Genomic DNA, 21363 nt, shown 5'->3' with positions numbered 1-21363 from the left:
AGCCCGGAGGTGGTCCCTGCCCCTCCTACCCTTTGTATGGTTGGTACCACAGCGTTCCCCGGGCAGCGCTCAGCGCTGCGGTTCGTTACTCCTCTGCGTGGGAAGGGGGCTGCCTGGGATGGCTTCGTCATGGGTTTAGGATTAACCCTCCCTCTGGACACCTTCCAGGTCCCTCTCTCGGGTCTCTCCTGTCCGCGCGTGGTAAGTCCCGGCGGGACAGGACCTTTCGTTCCCCCAGCAGTCCTCCTTTCCCCTGCCTCCTCCGCAGGGTGCCGAGCGCCGTCCCTCGCGACAGCCCCCGCAGGCCTCCGTCCCCCAGTGCGCCGTGTCCCATCGGGCTTCGCTGGGGCTCTTACGCTCCATCGCGATCCTCTAATGAAATTCCTGGGGAAACCAGTACAGCCGGCTCCTGAGGAGGGCTGTCCCAGCGCCGTCCCGACCGTGAACAGAGCGGGGTTGTACCGCGCCCGTCTCCTCCCAGGTGCACAGCTGGATTTTGCGCCCGTTTAATTTGTTCAATGTTTGTATCCTCCGAGCAACACGGTAACCCAAATGAAGACACAGGCTGAGGGATTTCAAGCAAGATCAGACCTGCCTTGGGCATAAACCTGCCGTGGGCAGCTTGTGCTATTGCTCCTTTGGCCGACGTTTGGTAGCAAGCCGGGGTGTCTCAGGATCGTGGCATCTGCTCGCTTTCCCTTTGCTGCAGCCATAGATTGGTGTTTCATAGATTGTGTGGCTAGCTGGATTATAAATTATTCATGGCAGGGAACTTATAGTGTTTATCTGGAATAATTGAGCAATTAAATCTGTTTAGGTATGTAAAAAGATTGTGCAATGGCTTGTCTATCTTCAGGCCTTAAATTCTACAAGAGCATTTATTACATATTTAATCCAGAATAATAAAAAAAAAAGAAAGACAGAAAATACATTCTCCTTTGATGCATTGATCCACTCTCGTATGTTCATTTGCAGAAGTTGTTCATTCCAGCGGCTTCACTCATAAATACGTGTTGGCCCAGGATAAGTGGGACCTAACTTGGCTCCTTCAGTCTGCAGAAAACGTGAGGCCATAACACCTGGTCTGTGACTCTGTCTCTGAAAATACTTTGGGCTGTTGACACTAGCACCGGGGTTGTCTTGATTGTTTGAAAACTTCTGTCCCAGACGCTCGCTGCTGGGTCAGAGGATCACGATCCTCTCCGCCCTGGCTGCTGCTGTGACGTTGGCATCAACTGAGTTGTCATCAACTCAGGCGTTGATGCTGCCAAGGTGACGCAAAGTTTGGGGCGTAAAATGACCTTCGGATACTCACGCGTGTCTAGCTTAGTCCCTGAGCTACAGCCGTTATCTACTATTATTGTAATTGTCCAGGAGGGTTCCCAAAGGAGCCAGAAACTCATGGGCAAGGCTGCAACAGGGCCCGCTCGTAACTGAATAAATGTGGAGCCATACAGTAAACGAATGATGATTTTATTCTGTGTTACCAACAGGGAACTGGGCTGTTTTTAAATTAATCTGTTAAGTCTATTTATTGGGAGCAGCCTATGCTCTTTATAGCATTATAGCTATGAATTGTATCACTGCTCTACACGGTGGTCGCTTTGCGCCCAGAGAAACCCCATGGCCTCATGTATTTCTCTGCTTCGGGCAGGAAAGTTTTGAGCTGCCCCGCTGCCTCCCAGGCGCGGGTTTAGTTCTGCAGAAGACGGTAAGCGAGCAGGACCAGAGGCTGCTGTTACTCTGGACGTCCGTCCTTCGGCTGGCAGCAGGGCGCGGGCGCGGCAGCAGAAAAAGGCAAAGCAAGCCATTAGGCTTTCCTTGACCCAGAGGGCTCGTGTGGAAGTCCCGCATTACGGAGCAGGAGGGGACCTGGGGCTGCACTTAGAGCACGTGGGCACGCAAAGCTCAAGGGGTTGAAACCTGGGGTGAGCTCTCTGCGATCCTCCCTGACCAGGCCCAGGGGACAGCGTCCTCTGAGCACGTACAGACGTCCAAACCTTTCATGCGCTCCTGCGGACAGGGAACAAAGGCTGTCTAAACAGGAGCTAGTGAGGCAGCAAATTGCAAAAGAAACCTTCCCTAATGAACTGGAAGGACTTGTCCCTTCGCCTCGGGCGGTGGCACTGCTGGCGTGCTTAGCTAGGCAGCGCCTTGCTTTGGGGGGGGGGACCCGCGCTCTGGGGGGAGCAGAGGAGCAGCGCCGGGTCTGGCGCTGGAAAGGTTTCCTCCTGCCCGTCCGTTTCTCTCCGCCAGCAAGGGCGAGTGGTGAAGAAGGGGATGCTCGCGCTTCCCGAGGAGCCAGCAGCTCGACCGGCGCCTTAGCCGTGGGGGATGCTACTGGGGGAGAGCCATCCTGCGGGCGATGGCAGATCGAGGTCAGTTGCAAAGCTCTGCAGCGTGCAATTATTTTCTTTGAATGTTTGCTTCACCTCCGCGTCGGTGGCTGCGTGGTGTGGGTAAAGATTGTCCGAACGGTGAGGTGCAGGAGCCAGAGATCGCCTCGAAGACCCAGAGGACCTGCAGAGCCTCACGTGCGTTAGTGCCTCCTGACGCCCTTTGGGGAGAGCAGGCTTGCTCTAGCAGCCGTGGGTTAGCTCGAGGGGTGCTAACTAGAGAAAAGGAGACTGGTTGAGAAGTGACTAATAGGATAAAATGGCACTGTCTTATTCCACAGCTCGATTCTCTGAACAAATGTGGTTTCCCATCTGTTGTTTGCAGTGAAGGATGAGTTTGGGGGTTGGTTCCTCTTGCTCACCAGCAAGCGAGCAAGTTGATTATTTTCTGGCAGGCGTTAGCAGGATGATTACCGATGGCTTTGGTGGCGTCCCCTTCTGGGCAGGAGTGCTAAGGACTAGATTTTTTTTGTATTGAGATCTTTGAAGATAAAGATGAGCATAAGGTGGCCTTTTTCAGAAGTGCCTCGGTGACCAATTCCCTTGTCAATTAAGTGCTGAAACGCTCCTAATTGCACAGTCCCTCTGCAGCCCGGGGTTCTCCTCGATCTGTGCTTTAGATTTGGACCAGGAAGCTTCAGCCCACGCTGCCTGCATGTTTGTATCCGCCTCCTCCCCACCTGGATGCACTTGTGAATTTTGATGATGCCTTGACATGCAGCATGGCCACGGACGCGCGACAGCTCCCGCACCCTGGGCCGCTCCTGGTCCTCCAGAGGCAGCCTGGGAGGCTTCATCTCCTGAGGTTATCTGTGCCCCCCCAGAGCAGACCCTGGCTGGTACGCCGCGTTGCAGCCTCCCCCGGGATGCTTTGCAGGCTTCTCATTTCTCTCGCGCGCAGGCTGCGCGCCGATCCAAACAACAAGGGCTGCTTTTCCTACCCTCGCTGCGTGAGCTTTGTGGCAAGCTGTCCCCGCGTTGCTGTAGGAGAAATCGGCAGTAGTCCTGCTTTAAAAAACAAACCCCAAACTTCAGAATAAGGCGTATATTTGTGTTTGTCATATGCTCCACCAGCCAGTCTGAGATGGTGTGGGAAGCCTTCTCCACGCGGTACCTTTTAGCTTTTTTTTCCATGCATCAGCAGCTCTTTCGGGGTTTGCTGAGCTTTCCCTGCTCTCCTACAGCCGTTCCCACCTCCTGCCTTCCCGGCAGTGTCCCAGCTCCCTGCCACAGTTTGCCGTTCCCTCTATTCTCTAGCCAAGGGCTGCCTTCTAGCACTGCCTCTTCTCTTGGATCGGGATGTTGCTTTAATTGCAGGGTACGCGGCTTCGGCAGATTGCAGCGTGACAATGTAAAACGCAAGACGTGCCCCCTGGAGAGCTCCTCTAGAGCGGATCCGGGAGGCATGGAGGGGAAGGGATGTTTCGCTGACTGGCTGGTTTTGTGAGACGACGGTTCTTCATCTGCAGGCAGAGCTGCGGGGTTGGAGGCGCGTAAGGACGCTCTCGGGCAGGTCGCTGGCAGCTCTCGCGGCTCCCGGGAGAGGCCAGGCTGTCGCAGCGTTCCTCCAGGATGAGCCAGTAGCACCCATTAATGAAGCCCTTCTTCATCCAGTCGGTGATCCTTGGCGTTGAGCCTCCCTATTAGCCTGATTAACACGGTACCTCCGTTACCCAGTTCCAGCTGTGGTTATTTTTATACTCATCTAGTTCTGGCTGTACTGGTGCCTGCGAAAGGCAGAGGAGGGAGCCGTGGCCGTGGGGTGCGCTTGCGGGGGGTTGGCTTCATGAGAGGGGGCTCTGGGGCAGGTGCCTGCTCGGGGCTCTCGGAGTCGAAGAGCTCCTGCCGAAGGCTTGCTGTCTTGCTCTTCCCAAATATGTAGGGGCTTCTTTCTTTTTTTCAGGGTTTCCAGTTTTGGAGAATATTAAATACACATGTTTTGGGCAATTCGGAGAAAATCCACACTCCTTTTCTCCTGTGATTTCCCATGAACTTGGCTTCCTGTTTTTCAGCTAGTTGTGCATCCCGTTGTCTCGTGCCAGAGAAGGAGGATGGGTTGTATCTTCTGCTGGACAAAGCTCCTTTGCTCCATCCTGTTCAAAGTGGTCAACCTTGGGTGGGGTTGACCACGCTTGACTCGAGATGACTTGGGAGCTGTTCTTCCCAGCCTAAAATAATCATTTAAAACAAGTCAGATGGACTGTGCTCCTGAAGTGCCTGATGGCCTCCTCTGATACAGGGTCGTATAGGTAGCAAGGTCAGATGGCTTTGGCTGCAGTGAGGTGTTGTAAATGGGTAGAGCTGGTGAGGAACCGTTCAGTCTCAAGTCTCCAAAGTCTTAAATATGGTCATCTAATGCTCTCCTATTCTTCTTGGTTTTATTATTTTTATGTAGTGGGACAGCATCCTGGCTGACCTCCAAATGGTCCCAAATAACCAACCCTCAGCAGAGACAATTATTCTTCATTATAATCCTCAATTTGGGCTTGAAGAGATCTCGGATGTTCAATTAAGAAGTCTTTCTGCTTACAGCTCATTTTAAAGCTTCTCCTGTCTACTGCAAAGGCTGAACTCTATACTTAGGATACTTTTAGAGCTGTATTGTCTTACCTCAGGAGAACAAAACAACCTGCACATCACCAGTGCTCCCTTGCATCTCCTGGTAACAAATCCAGGGGACGGGCTGTTTCCACATAGTTTCCTAAAATAGGTGGTGGTGGAATAACTGTAGAAGCCTTTATAAACTCAAGCTGTCTCTATCGCTTCACATAATTTTTAACTGGGTGCTTTCCTAGGTGTTTTTCTAGAGGGATCGGTAAGCTGCAGCACCCAGGGATGCTTTTTGGTCGCCTGCACGTACCCGTGCAAAACCCTGCTCTCCTGTACTGCAGCCCTCTGCAGAGGGTCGGGACCTGGCCCACCGTGCCCGTGCCCATCTGTAATTCGTCTCGGTGTTTAAACCTGCCCTGGGCACAGCCAGCATTCCTGCCTACAATTTTTTTTTTTTTTTTTTAAGGAGATGCTGATTTGACGGTTTTCATTCCTCATGGGATTTGGAAGTGGTCGGTGCTGGCAGCTGCAGGGCGGCCCTGAGAGGGGGAGGCACGTCTGGCAGCCGCGACCCCACGAGTGCCGCAGGTTGCGGACCCGCCTGCGCGTTGGGGAACAGCAGGGTTTGGGAGGGGGGGGTAGAGGAGTACTCTGGGACCTTGCGGGGGTCTGCGGTGGGAAGGGTAAGGCTGGTGGGCGTGTTGGGCGCTGCGTGCAGGGCTGGGGCAGGTCAGGTGTTGGATGCAGACATACCAAATGTCCGTAAAGACGGGACGGCTCAAACTTTCCAGGCTTTTGAGATCAGTACGGGTATAAAATACCCTATAGATGAAAGGCCTGCAAGCTTTACCTCCCTGAGTCTTCTGCTGAGCCCAACAGCATGTGTATAATTTGCTTTAATGGTTAGAAACATCTGCTGTTAAAAGTGATGCTTAATATATTTGGCTTCCATTTCCAGTCATTAGTTCTTTTTATGCCTTTTTCTGCCTAATTAAGAACCTTTTAGTACCTGATATTGTTTCCCCTGAATGTGCTGCTCTATCGTAATCAAGTCACTTCTTAATCTTCTCTTTGATAAACGAAAAAGATCAACCTCTTTTAATTCTCTCATTTCAGACATTTTCTGCATCCCTAGAATCACTCTTACAGATCCGGTCTGTATCTCCTGCAGTGTTTTACTAATCTCCTTAAAATGTCGGTGTGGAACCGTTGAGGGCTGTGGAAGGAGTCCCTCGGTGCTGGAAGAGGAGACTGAGCCACCTCCTCACTCCTGCCTCCAGCTCCGGGCTTCCCGCACAGAGTGAGCGAGGTTTGCCAGGCAGCAGACGCTCGTCTTCGTCGATATTTATCTTTTTACCAAAATCTACCGCGTGTGAGTGGTGTTAGCCATGGTGAGATACTTAAGTAGTGGTGAGTCCTTGTTGTCTCCCAGATCAGCCAGGTAACTAGTCTGAAATCCATTTAGCATGTTCACTATTCAGATTTTACAGTGCTTTTTTTTTGTCAGCATGTCACGCATTACTAGGTCAAAACACCTTTTGGACATCAAGGATATGGCTTCTGTGCACTACTAGTATCAAATGTGCAGAGAATAAAATCAGGTTTGCTTGCTGTGACCTATTTTTCCCTAAAACCACGTTGACTGGCGTATACGCGTGCCCTTTGGTTCTCTGCTGCGTGAATCCAGCGCTGTCTTTTTCCTGGACAGATGTCTGGCTAGCTGTCGCCTTCAGGCCATACCTCTGCCTTCTTGGATATTCAAGCAGAAGACTCTTCCAGTCTTCTAAAATTTCCTCTTAAAAATGAACATCAGCACGCAGCAGTTTTCTTAGCTCTCTTAGATCTCTTGGATGCAAAATTATTCAGATCTGCCAAATTTAAATATCTTCTGGTGCTGGTAGATGTTGTTGAATGTTCTTCTCGATTGCTAATAAGTTGGAAATGCTTCATCCTCGTAATGAGTGTTATCCTGCTTCTTCCCAAATGTTCGACGGCAGTAATTACATCACTTCTGCCATATCAGTCTCGTTAACAGCTTTACCATCTCTACCCAGTGAAGGACCTCTGTCCCTTCTAGGATGGCCTTTGTCCCTAATGCCCTCAATCAATCCTTCCTACTGCTCCCCGAGAGACTTTTTCCTGAAGCTCCTTTGTTTTCATGTGGTTTAAGTACTTCACAGCTTCTCGGTTGACGTTGGTGTGCTGAGCTCCGATATTTGCTGATTTTATATTTCTAATGGTGCCCTTCGTTTTGCGCAGCAGCCCCCTTCACTTTTAGCTGGCCTCGTTCGCTCTTCATCGAGGGAGGCATCAGTTTGGTTTGAGAGCTATTATCTACGTCCCCATTTTCTTTGTATTTTTCAGTATTTCCCCCAGTCAGATTTCCTGGGGTGAAGGAGATTAGCGTGCTCTGAGCAGCCGGTCTCAGGCTATTCCAGAGAGCGCAGCTTTACCTCCCCTTATTTTAGGGTATAACGGTGACTTCAGCATTCCCAGAGGTGAGCTGGAACTAGAGTTTTCAATAATTTTGGGTTTTTCTCTTCTCACCGATTGACACTTTGTTTTGCTAGTTACCCAGACTGTTAGCAGTGATGAAGCAGCAATAGGATAAATTACTCTTTTCCTATTCTTGCCCCTATTTCTGTACTGTTTTCTCAGCATCTTCTCCCTGGATGACGAGTCTGCAGGCAAGACGAGGAGCGTCTGGAGGACGGTGATGCAAGCCAACCGAATAGTCCCCCTTTTCATCTATTTCTGTGTCTTATTTACCCAGTTCTCCACCAAATTAAAACTTTCAGGGGTTGGATTAGTAAAGATTTACACCCAGGCTTTTCCATCCTTTCTCTTTCTTGGGGGAAGGATCTTTGGCAAGATGACTTGGGCCTTCCTCTTTACTATCTTCCCTCCAGGATCCTTTAAGTCGTCTTTGATCTGTGTAATCCACACGTTGTGTCATCAGTTGCATCAGTAGAGGCCGGTCAGGCAATTTGTGATAATCCCAACCAAATTTACATTTCAAATGCTTGCTCTGGGAGCGTGCCGCCGTATCTCCTGCAGCTTTCTCCCGCTCCTCAGGACAGGCGTTCCTCAGCAGTTGCTCACCAAGTCACCGAGAGCAATTCGGTGCCTTCTATCCCATCTGAAAGCCCCCTGGCTTTTTTCTGTCTCGGTTGCATAAGCCAGGTTTGTTGTGGAGAGTGAGAAAGCTTCAATGATCGTGTTGTTCCCCAGCCCCTGAGTTCAGGAAGATCCCGGTGGGCTTGCCCGTGAGCCATATGCAGCTTGCATGGCCGCGGGACCTGAGGCCGGTGCCTCCCGGTGCCCAGGGAGCACGAGCCTTGGCCAGGGGCGAAGGAAGCACCGTGCGTGGCGCGGGGAGGGGGTGAACCAGCAAAGCCGGAGCTCTGAGCCATTCGGTATTCACCAGCAGCGCTTGCTTCTCATTAAAGCTGGCAGACAGTCGAGGGCAATCAATTGGATTCCCTCTATTTTGTTTGATTGTTCGGAAGTTTATGCAGGAGAGCGGGAAAGTGTTTTTCCTATTCCAGAAAATAAGCTAAATCTTGTGCCAGGCTACAATAAATACAGACTATACAAAAGAGGGAGTGTGGAGCGTGTCCTTTGCTGCGTACCTTGCGGTCGTGGTCCTTTAAAATCTAGGTGCAAACAGCCCCAACGTGGGTCTGGGAATATCTCCTCTTCCCCCTCACCGGAGGGTCTTAAAGTGCGGGTAAGGAGATTATGTAGAGAGGGAAGATTTGCATTTCTCAGATACTGGGAACTTTGCAGGGAGAGAGAACCTGAATAGAAAGGATTGGTTCTCCTTTAATCGGAGCTGGTGGGGATGGTGGGCAAAGCTGACGGGATTTTGGGAGACGCTCTCCTGAAATAGAATAGTGGGAAGAAATTCCAGGGGATGCGAAAGTAAAAATAACACGGGTAATTCTGTATGTCAGAAGAGAGACAGCAAGACCATAAGAAATTATAAAAATTAAAGCAATATTTTCAGGAACTAAATATAATGTGGCTTGTTTGGAACGGCTTGGAGAAAAAAAACCACGTAACGCAAAATTGCTGGGGAAAAATTGAGGCTGCTTTTCACTCGGCTCTGAGTGAAATACTTGAGCAGAGGCTGGTGGGGATGGTGACGTGGGAGCTCAGCAAGCATAGCGAAGGCTGAGAAGAGCACAGAGCTGACGTGCAACCAGGCTTGTAAGGTGGGGGGAAGAGCTTTGCTGGAGACTAAGAAGCGATGCAGAGCTCCCTGCAACCCGATGAGCCAGCCAGGTGCTGGGCAGAGAGTGGACGGGGCATAGTGGGCAGGCGGAGGTTTGTTCATGCACCCCCTCTTTAGTTTTAATCCATCCTTCCTAGTTGATCTGAATTTCCTCTGTTTTAAAAAGTTCATTATTTGAAGGCTGGGCTTTGTGAGAGCCCTCCTGGGGAGGGGACCCGTAAGGAGGGGTTCAGGGCACATCTGCCTCTGCACGTTTCTGCAGGCAGCTCCCGTGAGTAGAAGGAGGATAAAACGTGCCTGTGCTTGGAGTGTAGGGGGAAAAACCTTGTGGGCAGGTTCTGAATCAATTGTGCAGCGCCCGTGCCTCCAGCTGCAGGACCAAAAGGCCACGCAAGACCTGGAGGCATGGGGCTTGGCGAGGCGATGGGGTGGTTAACGTCTCCGCAGCGGGGATTAAGCCGAGCCTTAGAGGTGATCCGTAACGCTGGGATGAGGAGACTGCTCCTGAAACGAAAGGCAGGAAAATCCGCGTCTCGTGCAGCGTGTGCTGGCCCGTGGGGCACGCAGGGGCCGGGAGCTGTCGGTGCTGTGCATGCAGCAGCCCATGCCAGGCGCTGGGTCCACTTGTCCTGGATACTGCTCCAGTTTTTGGGAATGCTCTGGTCCTTTTTGCCACCTTAGCTGCTTGCCTTGGAGAAATCTTTTGCAGGCAGACCGGGTTGTCCTGCTGACTGTGCTATATATTAATATTTGCACAGCCGCTGAGCATCCTGGGGACTCCTCGTATGGGAAGGCTCACAGCTTTCATACAGCCTCTTTAATTAACTTAATTCCGACATTAGCGTGTCACACGGAAGGTCTCTCGAGGGGGAACTCTTTCATTTATCACCACTTAGCCAGGGAGCATCGTATTTTTCATTTGCATCCGAAAGTTCATCCGGCAAGAGTGAAAATTAACTGTTTACTCCCCAGTCGGCGCTTTGCCTGCCCAGCAGCGCAGATGCATCGCACAAGGAGAACCCGCTCCCTGCTGTCCCTTACGGGCTGCAGCGCCCAATTTTTGGGTGGGATATCACAACCACCGCACCAGTTCCAGAGAAGCCATCTCCGCTGGCCCTGGGGAAGCATCGGGCATGTCACGGCAGCTTTTCCCCCGGGAGGTACCCGGCAGCGGCGGGCAGCGTGCTGGCACTGGGGAGCGTTGCAATCGTACACGTGCATTATAGCGGCATCCCTCCGTAGAGCTGCGCTGGACCTCCTGCCAGCCCTCTGCTCCTGTCTGAGGGGTCCTGGCTGTTTTCTGGCCTGGTGATGGGGCCGGGAGCCCTTGGAAAGGCTCCTCTCCCCCAGGAGAGGCACGAAATGCGCTGCCTGCAGGCAGAGCCTCGTGGCTAGCAGGAGCTTTACAGCAGAAGCCTTGGAAGCAAACCAACGCTAATTAAAGCTTGCTTTCACACCGGCATGTTGTGCCGTGGGTACCTGTGACAGATGGGGTCTGTTCGCCGTGACTGCAAGATACTTTTGTGAAGAACGTGGTACCAAAACGTTTTTTGGGGGTTGATGCCTTGTTCCTATAGCTACATAGGGTTTGTTTAGGGGAACCTAAGGGTGCGCTGGGGCTGCCTGTGGGCTGCCTGCCGCTCACTGCCCGTGTTCGTCTCCTTGTCTTGCAGGTGAAGGAATGGTTGTGCTTGAACTGCCAGATGCAGCGGGCGCTGGGGATGGACATGACCACCGCTCCTCGCTCCAAAAGCCAGCAGCAGCTGCACTCTCCTTCGCCATCCCCCTCCCACTCCCCGGCCAAGCACCCGCCACCCCCGGCTGCGGATAAGTCCCCACCGGCTGCCCGCGCCCTGCCGTCCGAGCCACCCAAACCTCACCCTGCGATGCCACAGAGGGAACCGCACGGCCAAGGCCAGCCAAAACCTCAGGAGGCGGCCAGGTCCTCCCCGCAGCATCAGCAAGCCAAGCCTTCCTCCTCTGAGCAGAGAAAGACGACGGGAGACGTGGGGGCAAAGCCTGCTGCCCCGGCCCCCGGGGCTGGAGCACAAGAGCAGCCCCAGGAGGGGCTTACAGGGAAGCTCTTCGGCTTCGGGGCGTCCCTCCTGACCCAGGCGAGCACCCTCATGTCTGTCCAGCCAGAGGCCCCCCCTCCGAGCCAGCCGTCTCCTGGCAAAGTGCCTCCAAAAATCGTCTTCAGCGATGTCAGCAAAGAAGCTGGTCCCAAAGCCCCGGGGGCGCAGGGCCGGGCTGGTGCCGCACCGGCCGCGAAGCCAGGCAAGCCGGAGCAGGGCGTCAAGCCAAAGGAAGTGCCGAAAGCAAGGGTCTCGTGCCCCCTCTGCAAGGCGGAGATTAACGTGGGCTCCGGCGAGCCCCCCAACTACAACACCTGCACGACCTGCCGGCAGCAGGTCTGCAATATGTGTGGCTTCAACCCCACACCTCACCTGGTGGAGGTAAGGGGGCTGGCGGGGGCGGGCGCCTTCTGAGCTGAGGGTCGGTGCTCTCTCCTCGCTTAAAATGGAGAAAAGATGGCGCGTTTTCCTTCAAAGGTTTAAAAAAGCCTTTAAGAAGCTGCTGAAGCCAGGTCCCTCCCGGGGAAAGCCCCAGGGTTGGAGGCCATGGTCCTCTACCTCTTGACAAAGACATGGATTTCATATGCGTACACTGATTTCATGCTGGTTTCACACGAGGAGTGGAGCAAGGGGTTCGGGGCACCCCCAGCAGTGCCCACTGCTCCCCAAAGGTGTTCAAGGAGTCAGTGGACAGGGTGAGGAAATAGAAACAGGTCATGCAGGTGCCAGAGTCACCAACAAGCGTCCTCCTCCTGGTGCTGTGGATGGACACCTTAGCCAGGCTTGGGAGGAGGCTGGTGAAGGATGTCCTGCAGCTCCTGCATCCTCAGATGGTGAGGGTGCAAGGAAAATGATACAGGGCGGGAAGGTGGCAGGACCTCAGCAAGAGGATTTCAAATCAGCTGAGGGCACGCAATGTCCCATTGGAGTTTGCTGCCCTCTCCAGATGGCAAGGACCCTGCGCTGTCGTGCCCGGGGCCAGGGCAGGGGAGTGGGCTGAGCAGAGGATGGGTGTGGAGACGTCCATGGTGCCGTCTGGATATGAATTGGCTGGGGATCATGCAGCCCGCTGAGATGGAGCGCGAGGAGGAGAGGTGGAGGTGGTCCGAGGTCCGCCCAGTCTCACCAACTGTAGTCTAGGAGGTCTCTGAATTGTTGTGATGCCCACCCAGGTCATCTTCCCGAGCACCAAAAAGCCAACTCTAGCCACCAATGCCTGGAGGGGAGTCGGTGGGGCTCAGATGGAGCATCCTCCTACTCCCTCCTCCCTCCTTGCTAGCCAGGGAGGGAGATCTTCCAGACCCTTGGAGAAGACCTCAGTTAAAGTCTAGACCCTCAATCCCTCCTCTACAGGCGTTTTGAGACCATTATGAGAGGACGCCCAGGGCTTGCTTCTGGAAGTGCTGCATCTCGCAGCCAGTAAGACACAAAACCGATATAATCAGCACATGGAAAAGTTAATGGGAACTTTAAATGACCAGAAGTAGGATTGCTAATCTTGGCTGCGTTCCATGGCGGATAATTACATTTTATGTCCCTAGCCCCTCCTTGCAGTTTCAATTACACCCAGTAATTTTCTCCTCTTCCTGAAGCTGCTGCTGTTCATGGTCACGTTCGCGGCGGCGGAGAGCCGCTCTCCCGGCACGGCGCACGGCGTGCGTGTGGAGGTGTGAACCCGTGAGATGGCCACCTCCTTGTACCTAATGCTGTTTTCGACTGAAACGCTCTGCTTGTCGCTCCTACTACTGCTTCCTTCCTACCCTGAGGGCTTGGGTGAGAAGAGAAGGTGTCTGAGCCCTTGGGTAGGACTGAAGCCCTGTGTTGGCGTGCCCTTGGGCAACGATGTGTTTTGTCAGAAAGCTCACGGGTTGATTAAATGGCTTTAATGTGCTCCCCTTGGCACCTGCCTGTTAACTAATTAATTAGAGAATTAATTTGGGGTTGGGTTGTACCTGATAACACGGTGCTCTCTGCAGGTACCACAGGAAGGTGACCTCTCCCCAGCGCTTGTCTCCAGGGTCACTAGCTGACAGCTGGGATTAAATTTCAGATTTTGAAGGCTGCACTCTTGTCTTGGCTTCCGCAGCTCTTGAGTAAACGCCTTCAGACACCCTTGGCAAACTCGCCCTTGCACATATATCCGTCTTAGAGTTTCTTGCTACTGCTCATCACTGCGATATCCACATGCCTTCGCGTAGAGTGAAGACCCACAGTGAGGTCCCACCTGGGCTTTGTGGTGTCTTGGGTTTTGTTTCCCTTTACACAGAACCATTATGGGTCCAGCTCAGAATAGATGGGTTGGTTTATGGGATTTATTTTTTTTTAAGAGTTGAGGACTAAGTGCAACACTTGAGCTGTGAATGTTCTTAAACGCTTTCTGTGAAAAGGAAAACACTGCAAGATCTGTTAATGCAGTCGGACTTCAGGTTTGCTTGATCTTCTGAGAAAATTGCTTTGTGGTCTGATCCTCTTTTTGCCCGCAGCTTACACGAGCTTGTCCCAAGCCCCAAGATTCACACAAATACCAGAACTTGCTCTTTGAAGTAGCAAGGCTTGATCCATTAATTGCTTTATGAATTAGGACCTTTACTGTAAACTGCCCTTGGAAGCTGCACGCAAACTAATGAGGAGATTTGAGCCGAGGTCGGGTACGTGCAGAGGAGCGCAAGCTGCGGGCGAGACGGGCAGCGTCCTCTGTATGTACCGCTGGAACCCGGGCAAAGTCTTCACCCCCGGCTTCAAACAGCGTGAGTCACAGGGAGGAAGAGGGCACGGGCCATGGTGGCCTGGTTTTTGGAGGAAGGATGGAGTTCTGCAGCGAAACGGTGCTAAAAGAATCCCTTTTCTGCAAACAAAGTTGTATCGTCACTGCAAGCAATTGAGGCTTTGTCACGGTGTTGGAGGTGGGCTGCGTGCGGTTATAGTTTCATAGCAAAACTGTGTAACCATCTTGGGAGGGGGGAAAAAAGCCCTAAATAATGTTTGCATACTCACACAGGACAAGTATTTTCGCTAACTAGGTCATCTCCGCTGCCACAGAGGCACTAATGAACTCGCGCCGAGGGAGACCGCTCTTCCTCTGTCGGTGCGGGCTGTCGCAGCTCGGTGGGAAACGCCACCAGAACTGAGACTGGTACTTGTTGGGGGCCAGGATGGCCCCAGTGGCAGGATGGGAGCCAGAGGGCACGCCGGCAGCACCGCTTCCCTGGGAGGACCCCAGCTCCGTGGTGGCATCACTCATAATGCTGAGGGTGAAGGGCGTCCTAACACACGCTAACCCTAGTGCTTCAGCGTGCGCTGGCCTCCAAATTCATCGTGGCTGTTGAGGACTAGTCCCTGCAGGTGGCTGAGGTGGATCTTGGAGGGAACACGTGGCCAGAGCAGGTCTTTGGGAAGGGGAGCTGCGTGCTTAGAGAGACCTCATGGGATGCACCAGCCGGCTGATGGAGGTGAGACCGTGTTAGGCTGTTGGGCGCTGCGGGAAGCAGACCTCCTGCTGCGTGTCTGTGTCTGTTTCTGCTGTGTGGATGGGTGACCAGTGGGACGTGACAGGTCCCAACTACTTGGACGCACGGCCAACATCAGGAGGGGCAACTGGTCAAACCTCTGGACCGCTCTCGGCAGTGGGGAGATGCGGGAGGTGTTGCTGTCTGACGATCGCCGTTATGAAATGGGGAGAAGAAAACGGAGTGAAACGCAGAAAGCAGGGAAGGCTTTTGCCCCTATCTGCAGCCCCCTAAAACTTCTGATTTCCCTGGAAAGATGTGCTATTATTTACCCATGGTATTTTCATCCCCATCCCACTCCTGATCTAAAGATGGAGTTGGAGGCTCCAGGTCCCTGTCGTCCCCTCCCACCCTCTGCAGCCGCCTGGGGAGGTATCCAAGGAGCTGCCTCCTCCCCAGTGCTTCATTCAGCCGAGCGCACTCAAACCTAGCAAAAGAGAAGAAAATACTAAAATTGCTTCTTTTCTGTGGACGCACCAGCTGAGTTGCGTAGGTACCGAGCCACCAAAAGAAAAGGGTTGCTTGCGCTTCTGTCGTTGTCTTTGCACTGCTGGGGGCTGAGTGCTGGTGCAGGCTGGTCCAGCTGAAGGTTGCTCCAAGAGCATCCTGCCTGTGAGCAGCTGGGTAGTGCCTCCAAGCCCAGAGCTCCCACGAGATCCACCAGCAGGGCTGGCTTTCCTTTGGCCCTGGGTCTCGGAGAGTTTCCGGGCATGGTCAGAAGATGATGGTGAGGACTGGGAGCCTAGGACCCGTGAAGAGTTCAGGTACGAGCATGGCATTTTGGCAGCACATCCCAGGGGAAGGAAGCGTGTGGGCTGTGGTGGCCCATGGCTCTGGAGGTTGTGGATGACCAGCAGAGAGAGGAAGCCCAAGAGTGTGCCTGACCTCCACTTCTCTTGCTTGCTCACCATGATACACGTTACCCAGCTTTAAATAAGTTGTTTATGTGAATTACCAGAAGTACAGGTGCCTGGAGCTTCCTCCCACCTCATCACACCTCCCCCAGGAGCCAGCTCCTGGGAACAGCACCATGAGCTGTTCCCACCAAGTCAGAGCTGTCGCTTTGGGGCTCTCCCAAATTCCCTACAGCCTCAGCCTGGTGACACGCAGGCAGGAAAGCGGTTTCTGTTGCAGGAAGACCAAATGCTGGGCCGTTTCACTGGGGATTTAGGAAATCGTGCCTGTTGACAGCCGAGTCTAAGGGAGCAAGTGATCTGGCAGGAGCTGGCTTGCAGCGTGGTTGCCCTGTGCTGCACAACGCTTTCCCGGTAACCCTGACTGACCCCAATTGACTCCAGGGGTTTTGTGTTAAGGAACAAATGAACTATGCATGTTGTGTTGCTAAATAAGCATGGCAGGATGCCCCTTTGCCTAATTAACCAGCCTGAAACAGGAGCTGTGACAAGTTTCATTGAAGAACGCTGCTGCTCCCTGGGTGCCAGGCTGTGACCCCCAAGGGGTGCCTTCCCCTCAGGAGGGTCCTCTTACTGATTTGCGGTACCTGCCACGCAGCATCTGCATCCTAAAATTGCATTTGTTTTCTTGCTTTTCCCCATGTGTTACGAAAAGCATCCTTTTTATAACGCTTGTGTTGTCAGGGGTGTGCTGCTGCATCTCCCGGTCTGGTCTCACCAGTGAATGCTGTTATGTTCATTATTATATGCATATAATATAATGCATTATGTGCATTATATATGCGTTATCCTGAATGTGATATCGCAAGTCAACAGGATGCAGGAACAGCCTTTGCTTGGGTCCTTCGTGGGACATGTTCCCCTTCTGCTTCTCCCCTTGTACCCCTTGTCCCGTTCAGATGGCTTTCTTGCAAAGAGCCTGGGAATCACGGTATCGAGCACTTTCCAGAAAGCCCCGGGCCTCCCTTTCCATCATGCTCCAAGACCTCCCACTGGGCAAAACTGGGCCCCGAGCAGAACCGCTCCCCACGGTATGATGCTGCGCAGCTTGGGTTCGAGACGCTGACGCCGAGGATGGGGCTGAGCCTGCCCTACTTGCGGGAGCAACCGCGGCGGCTCCTGCGCTTGGCTGCAGGGAGGAACGCCTGCGTAAAAGGGAGTTCAATTAGATGGAAAAATCTCCGTGAGATCAGCCTTTGTGCAGAACAGGGTGTTGCTGCTGGCAGCCGGAGGATGGGTTAGAGAAGGGGGGCTGAGGAAAGGTTTTGTGCCAAAATTATTTCAGTGTTGGCACCTAAATTTCATAGAAGGGGAGGGGGGGGGGGAAACGAGTGGGGAGCAGTGCTGGGCTCCTGCCTCGCCTACCCTTGCTGCAGGTGGGAGCCGGCAGCCACGAGCATGGGGGTTCAGCTCCACGGTTCAGCCCCCAGTCTGCCATGCCTCCCTGCCCCCTTCCCGAGGGTCCGTGCTCTCTCTGGGCGTGTAATTAGCCGATAGCTCCTGGCCAAAGAGGATTAGCCGGGTTAAGAGAGTGCCTCCAGCTCAGCACTGTCCCGGCGCAGAAATCCCAGCCCCGGTCTGGCGTCTGGGGCCGTGCGTGGCTCCCGGGCAGCCCCGCCGCCTCCTTCCAGGGGGAAAAGCAGGATATAGGTGCCTTAAGAAAAACGTGCCTCCTGCCCTCTGGAGCATACAGGCAGTGCCCGTGCTGGGGATCTGGGAGCTCGCTGCCCCGGAGAGCCCCGTGTCCTCCTTCCGTGTGATGCTCTACGTATGGAACCCATCCAAATAGCCGCCTGCCCGCACGTGGTGACGGGGCAGATGAGTGACGAGCAGTTTGACGGGGCACCGTGGGCGCCGAAAGTTTGCAGGCGTTGTTTTTCCATAGGAATCTGGGCTCTGTTATTCCTACCGGGCTCAGAGGGCCGAGGGGTACCGACGGACACGCTCTGCGGCCCCTGATGTAGCAGGGAGCAGCTGCTGCCAGTCGCTCCTTTGAGGCTGTTTTCCCTGAAATCGTGTGTCCTGCGATGACAACTTGGCGGGGTCCCTGGGGCTCGGCCGGATGCGGAGGCGGCTGGGTCCCCTCTCCGGGGACAGGAGGACGAGCGAGGTGCCATGCTGAAGGGTGGGCAGGGGGTTACACCCCGGAGTTTCCCGCGGGAGGAAGAGGTAGCCAGAGACGCGGGCCACAGAGTGCAGCAGTTGCTGGGATTCTCCTGAATTTTTGTGTAGAAATCACGATTTTTAAAAAATACCCCAGCCCCAGGGGTATAAATATTCAGGTCAGTCACATAAACTTAAGTCAAACCGAGAGCGCTGCGTATGACAGCGCGAGATGAAGTCGGCTTTGCCGGCGTGAGCCCTCGAATCCCTTTACAGATTGGTAATTAACAGCTCGCCGTGACTCAGGAGTTTTCTGTGCTGCTTAACCCGCTGTAATTAAGCCAGCTCCTGCTGCTGGGCCGGGCCATGCCAGGCTCCCCGCCGGCTCCTCCTGCAAGCGCAGGGGCTGAAGTGGGGCTGGGGTCAGTGGTGACGTGTAACCCGGCAGACTAGTTTAAGTTAAGAGCGGAGTCCCATCAGGTGGGTGATGCGCAGCGTCCGTGGGTGTCCCACCCATGCAATCCGCGTGTCTGTGGCTGTCGCAGCCCCTCTGGACCCCGCTGCTGGTTTTTCTGCAGAACCCCATTAGGTGTTGCTTCCACGTCCGCTGCAGGCTCTTGTCTTCCGCTGGTCGTGTCTCTGGAGGTTCTAGGACTAGCAGGCTCTTGTCTTCCGCTGGTCGTGTCTTTGGAGGTTCTAGGACTACTCCAAATGCTGGCTTTGCCTTCCTGAGCTTGCTCTCGGTTTCTGGCCACTTAGAAAATTATCTGAAGAACTGCTGTTCCTTTCTTTAATCAGAAAAAAACCTCCCAGAGCTCCAGATTCCTTTCCTCCTTTAGATGCAATTATATTATTAACGGACAAACGTCAGCTGTATGTGAACCCTGCTGATTAATGCTTCGGAGGAAGCTGCTGCCCGCGCCTGCAGATTGTTTTCAATGGTTCATAAAACCAAACTATAGACTCAGAGGGGTGACAGTGGCTGAGCGAGGTAAGGTATTTCTTTGCTTCTAAATGAAGATGTATTTGAAGCGAGTGATTCTTCCCTGATGCCAGGCTGTTTTTCCAGAGCATATTTGCTGTGCCCTAGGACTTGGAGCCGCTGCCTGTCGTATTGCTGTGCTCCTGGGCTAGCAAGCTGCCTGGGCCAGCAGTGCCAAGGTGTCCTCCTGAGCTGTCTTGCCGGGAAGGCCAGCGGGTACGTCAAGAGCAAAGCCCAGGTACTCACCATGGAGCAGGAAGCGCAAAGATTTGGGCTTAAAACGGGGAGCCCTTTGGCTTTTGGGGCGTTAGTATTGCTGCTGTGGGCCAGCCCACGGTGCTGGAGGTGAGGGGCATAGCAGGGCAGACGCGATACCTGAGCCTCCGTCGTAGGTGGCCTTCTCAACAGCCCCTAAGAGTGCAGGCAGCTGCCGTGCCGGCTCCTGGAGCCACCGGCTCGGCGCGGGGTGGGTGGCTGCCCACGCCGCTGCCTCGGTCCCACGGCCCCCGTGGGCCAGCTGCTGCCCGGGCACGGCAGCCTGCTCCCGACCACCAGCCGGGGTGAACGAGCCCCGCGGGCCCATATTCTCCAAGAGGGTGCTGCGGGCTAAACCTGCAAGACCCGGTATCTTGCCGTGAATTGTAGCGGCATTGCTCGCTGCCGTCAGTGGCAAACCAGCGCCCGTTTGGGTGCAGAAGGTCGGGATGTGCGTGGGTGGGCGCAGGGCAGTGCCTGCGAGCCCTGGGGGAGCAGGGGGCTTCTCGGGCTCCGCTGAGCCGGGCCAGCGATTGGGGCCTACGGAAGGGAGGCTCTGCCGGTTCCTGCCGCGGTTCAGGCTGGGAATGCGGAGGGCAACTGGTATTGTCCCCTTAGGTGATTTAGTAGCGTGGAATTAGTGCTGCTGTAATTGATGGTGAAACTTGATCTGTGTGGTATTGATCGTGGTGTTTCCTAGAAAGCGCCCGGGAACGGTTTAGGGAAACGCTTTTTGCCCATATAACGTGGTTAGGTCTTCGTGCCAGCTCCTGTCCCCTGCTAAGCTTTGCTTGCTTTTCCCAGCAGACACTTATTTTGGTAGCTGTTGCAAATCTGCTTCTAAGGGGTGATGGTATTCTGTCCCTGAAACTTTCCTGGAACAGCCTCGTTCTTCAGAAACCTGCCTGAGCCGTCCTCAAGGAGACGGAGGGGACCGCGACCTTGCAGCAGGGATGTGCAGACAGACGTACGAGGCTATTGCTGCGAGAGGATTTGATATTCTCACGAGTCGAGTGCCATGAATATTAAAATTCACCAGCCTGGGAAGGGCCCGAGTAACTTTCCATCTCCCGACTGAGGTTTCACAGTTTGAAGCCGCTCTGGGAAAGACTGAGAAAAGATCAATAACTGCCCTAACGTGCCTTGTTAGGGACTTTCTTGACCTTGAGAGGCTTTGAAAAGAGTTACTGTTGTACACATGAAAGGTTGAAGGCAGCAAAAATAGGCGAGGTAAAAGCACAGAGAGGAAGCAGGACAAGCTAGAGCTGCCATAGTGCTTTATGGATATCAGAAAGGTTTTTATAAATAAGTGCTGGAGAGCAAAAAAATCCAGTTCATTCACAAAATTCAGGTGTACCTCGTTCTAGCACAGGATTTTCTGCCTTTGCTCTTCAAGTCAGAACTGGCAGCTGTGCTGCTGGGGCAACCCTGGAGCCCCATGCCTCGAGGAGGCCCGTGCCTCTCCGCTAGCTTGGGCAATGTCACCGAAGTCCACTGGGGAACCAGCCTGAGAGATGTCCCCGTAACTCGTCAGGTGAGCCCCGCTCACAGGGAGTTTATGCAGACCTCAGCGGACACCTTGCTCGGGCACCCAGTTGGCAGGGGGGCAAAGCAAGAGGTCCCCGTGGCATCCTCCGAAGGCGTGCCAGATGCAGCAAAGAGCCTGAGATGCTGGAGGAAAGCAGGGGAGGAGGAGGGTAACATTACAGGGAGGGGGAAGAGCCTGGACCCTCGTTCCTGCTCCTGCTGTATCTTGTATTGAATGATCAGTGGCTAAAGAAGCTCAGGAGCAGTCCCCGGCGCAGGGACTGGTACCCAGCACCAGTAGGTTATCGCCATCTCTGCCCTGGGATAGGCGGTGGTGGGGTCAGAGGGGGCTGGGCTGGGGCTGCTCGGTGGCCTCCAAACACGCTACGTAGGATTACAGACTACTTCTGCTTTAGGGGCAGCGTCACTTGGGTCATGTCTGTGACGCTCAGCTTGGCGGGGTGACTTGTTGGGGGCTGGCAGGACGTGGTAGCACTGACCCTTGAATCCAGGGCGCGCAGCGGGGTGCTTGGGCTCCTGTGTCATGAGACCTTTCCCCTGCCCGTAGCAGGGACTGCTGGTGGAGGTGGAGAACATCTGCCTGCGGCGGACGCTGCTCTTACGAAGACAAAAGTCGGGTCGGGTTGAGGGTCAGGTCGGAAGGGATCTTTGGAGCAGCGTGCTCTGAGCAGCAACACGGGGACTGATGGTAGAGGTGTGCAGTCCCCGGGCAGGTACCAGCAGCAGACGGCGAGGCTGGTGGGACCACGTAAATCAGAGTCTCGGTCTGAAGGTGCAGTGGGCAGAGAGAGAAACGG

At 54.0% G+C, this 21363-nt stretch overlaps 1 protein-coding gene across 1 annotated transcript in view; it reads left to right on the top strand.

Annotated features, from left to right (window-relative positions):
- BSN (bassoon presynaptic cytomatrix protein) overlaps positions 1 to 21363 on the top strand; it is a 95030-nt gene that overhangs the window by 39809 nt on the left and 33858 nt on the right. Inside the window, exon 3 of the mRNA XM_075514385.1 lies at positions 10857 to 11639. Within this exon, the coding sequence (XP_075370500.1) occupies positions 10857 to 11639 (783 nt within the window). The remainder of the gene's footprint in view (positions 1 to 10856; positions 11640 to 21363) is intronic.

The sequence above is a fragment of the Mycteria americana genome, chromosome 11 (genome assembly GCF_035582795.1).
Source record: "Mycteria americana isolate JAX WOST 10 ecotype Jacksonville Zoo and Gardens chromosome 11, USCA_MyAme_1.0, whole genome shotgun sequence".
Taxonomy (NCBI): domain Eukaryota; kingdom Metazoa; phylum Chordata; class Aves; order Ciconiiformes; family Ciconiidae; genus Mycteria; species Mycteria americana.
This window is presented reverse-complemented; position numbering and strand designations above follow the sequence as displayed.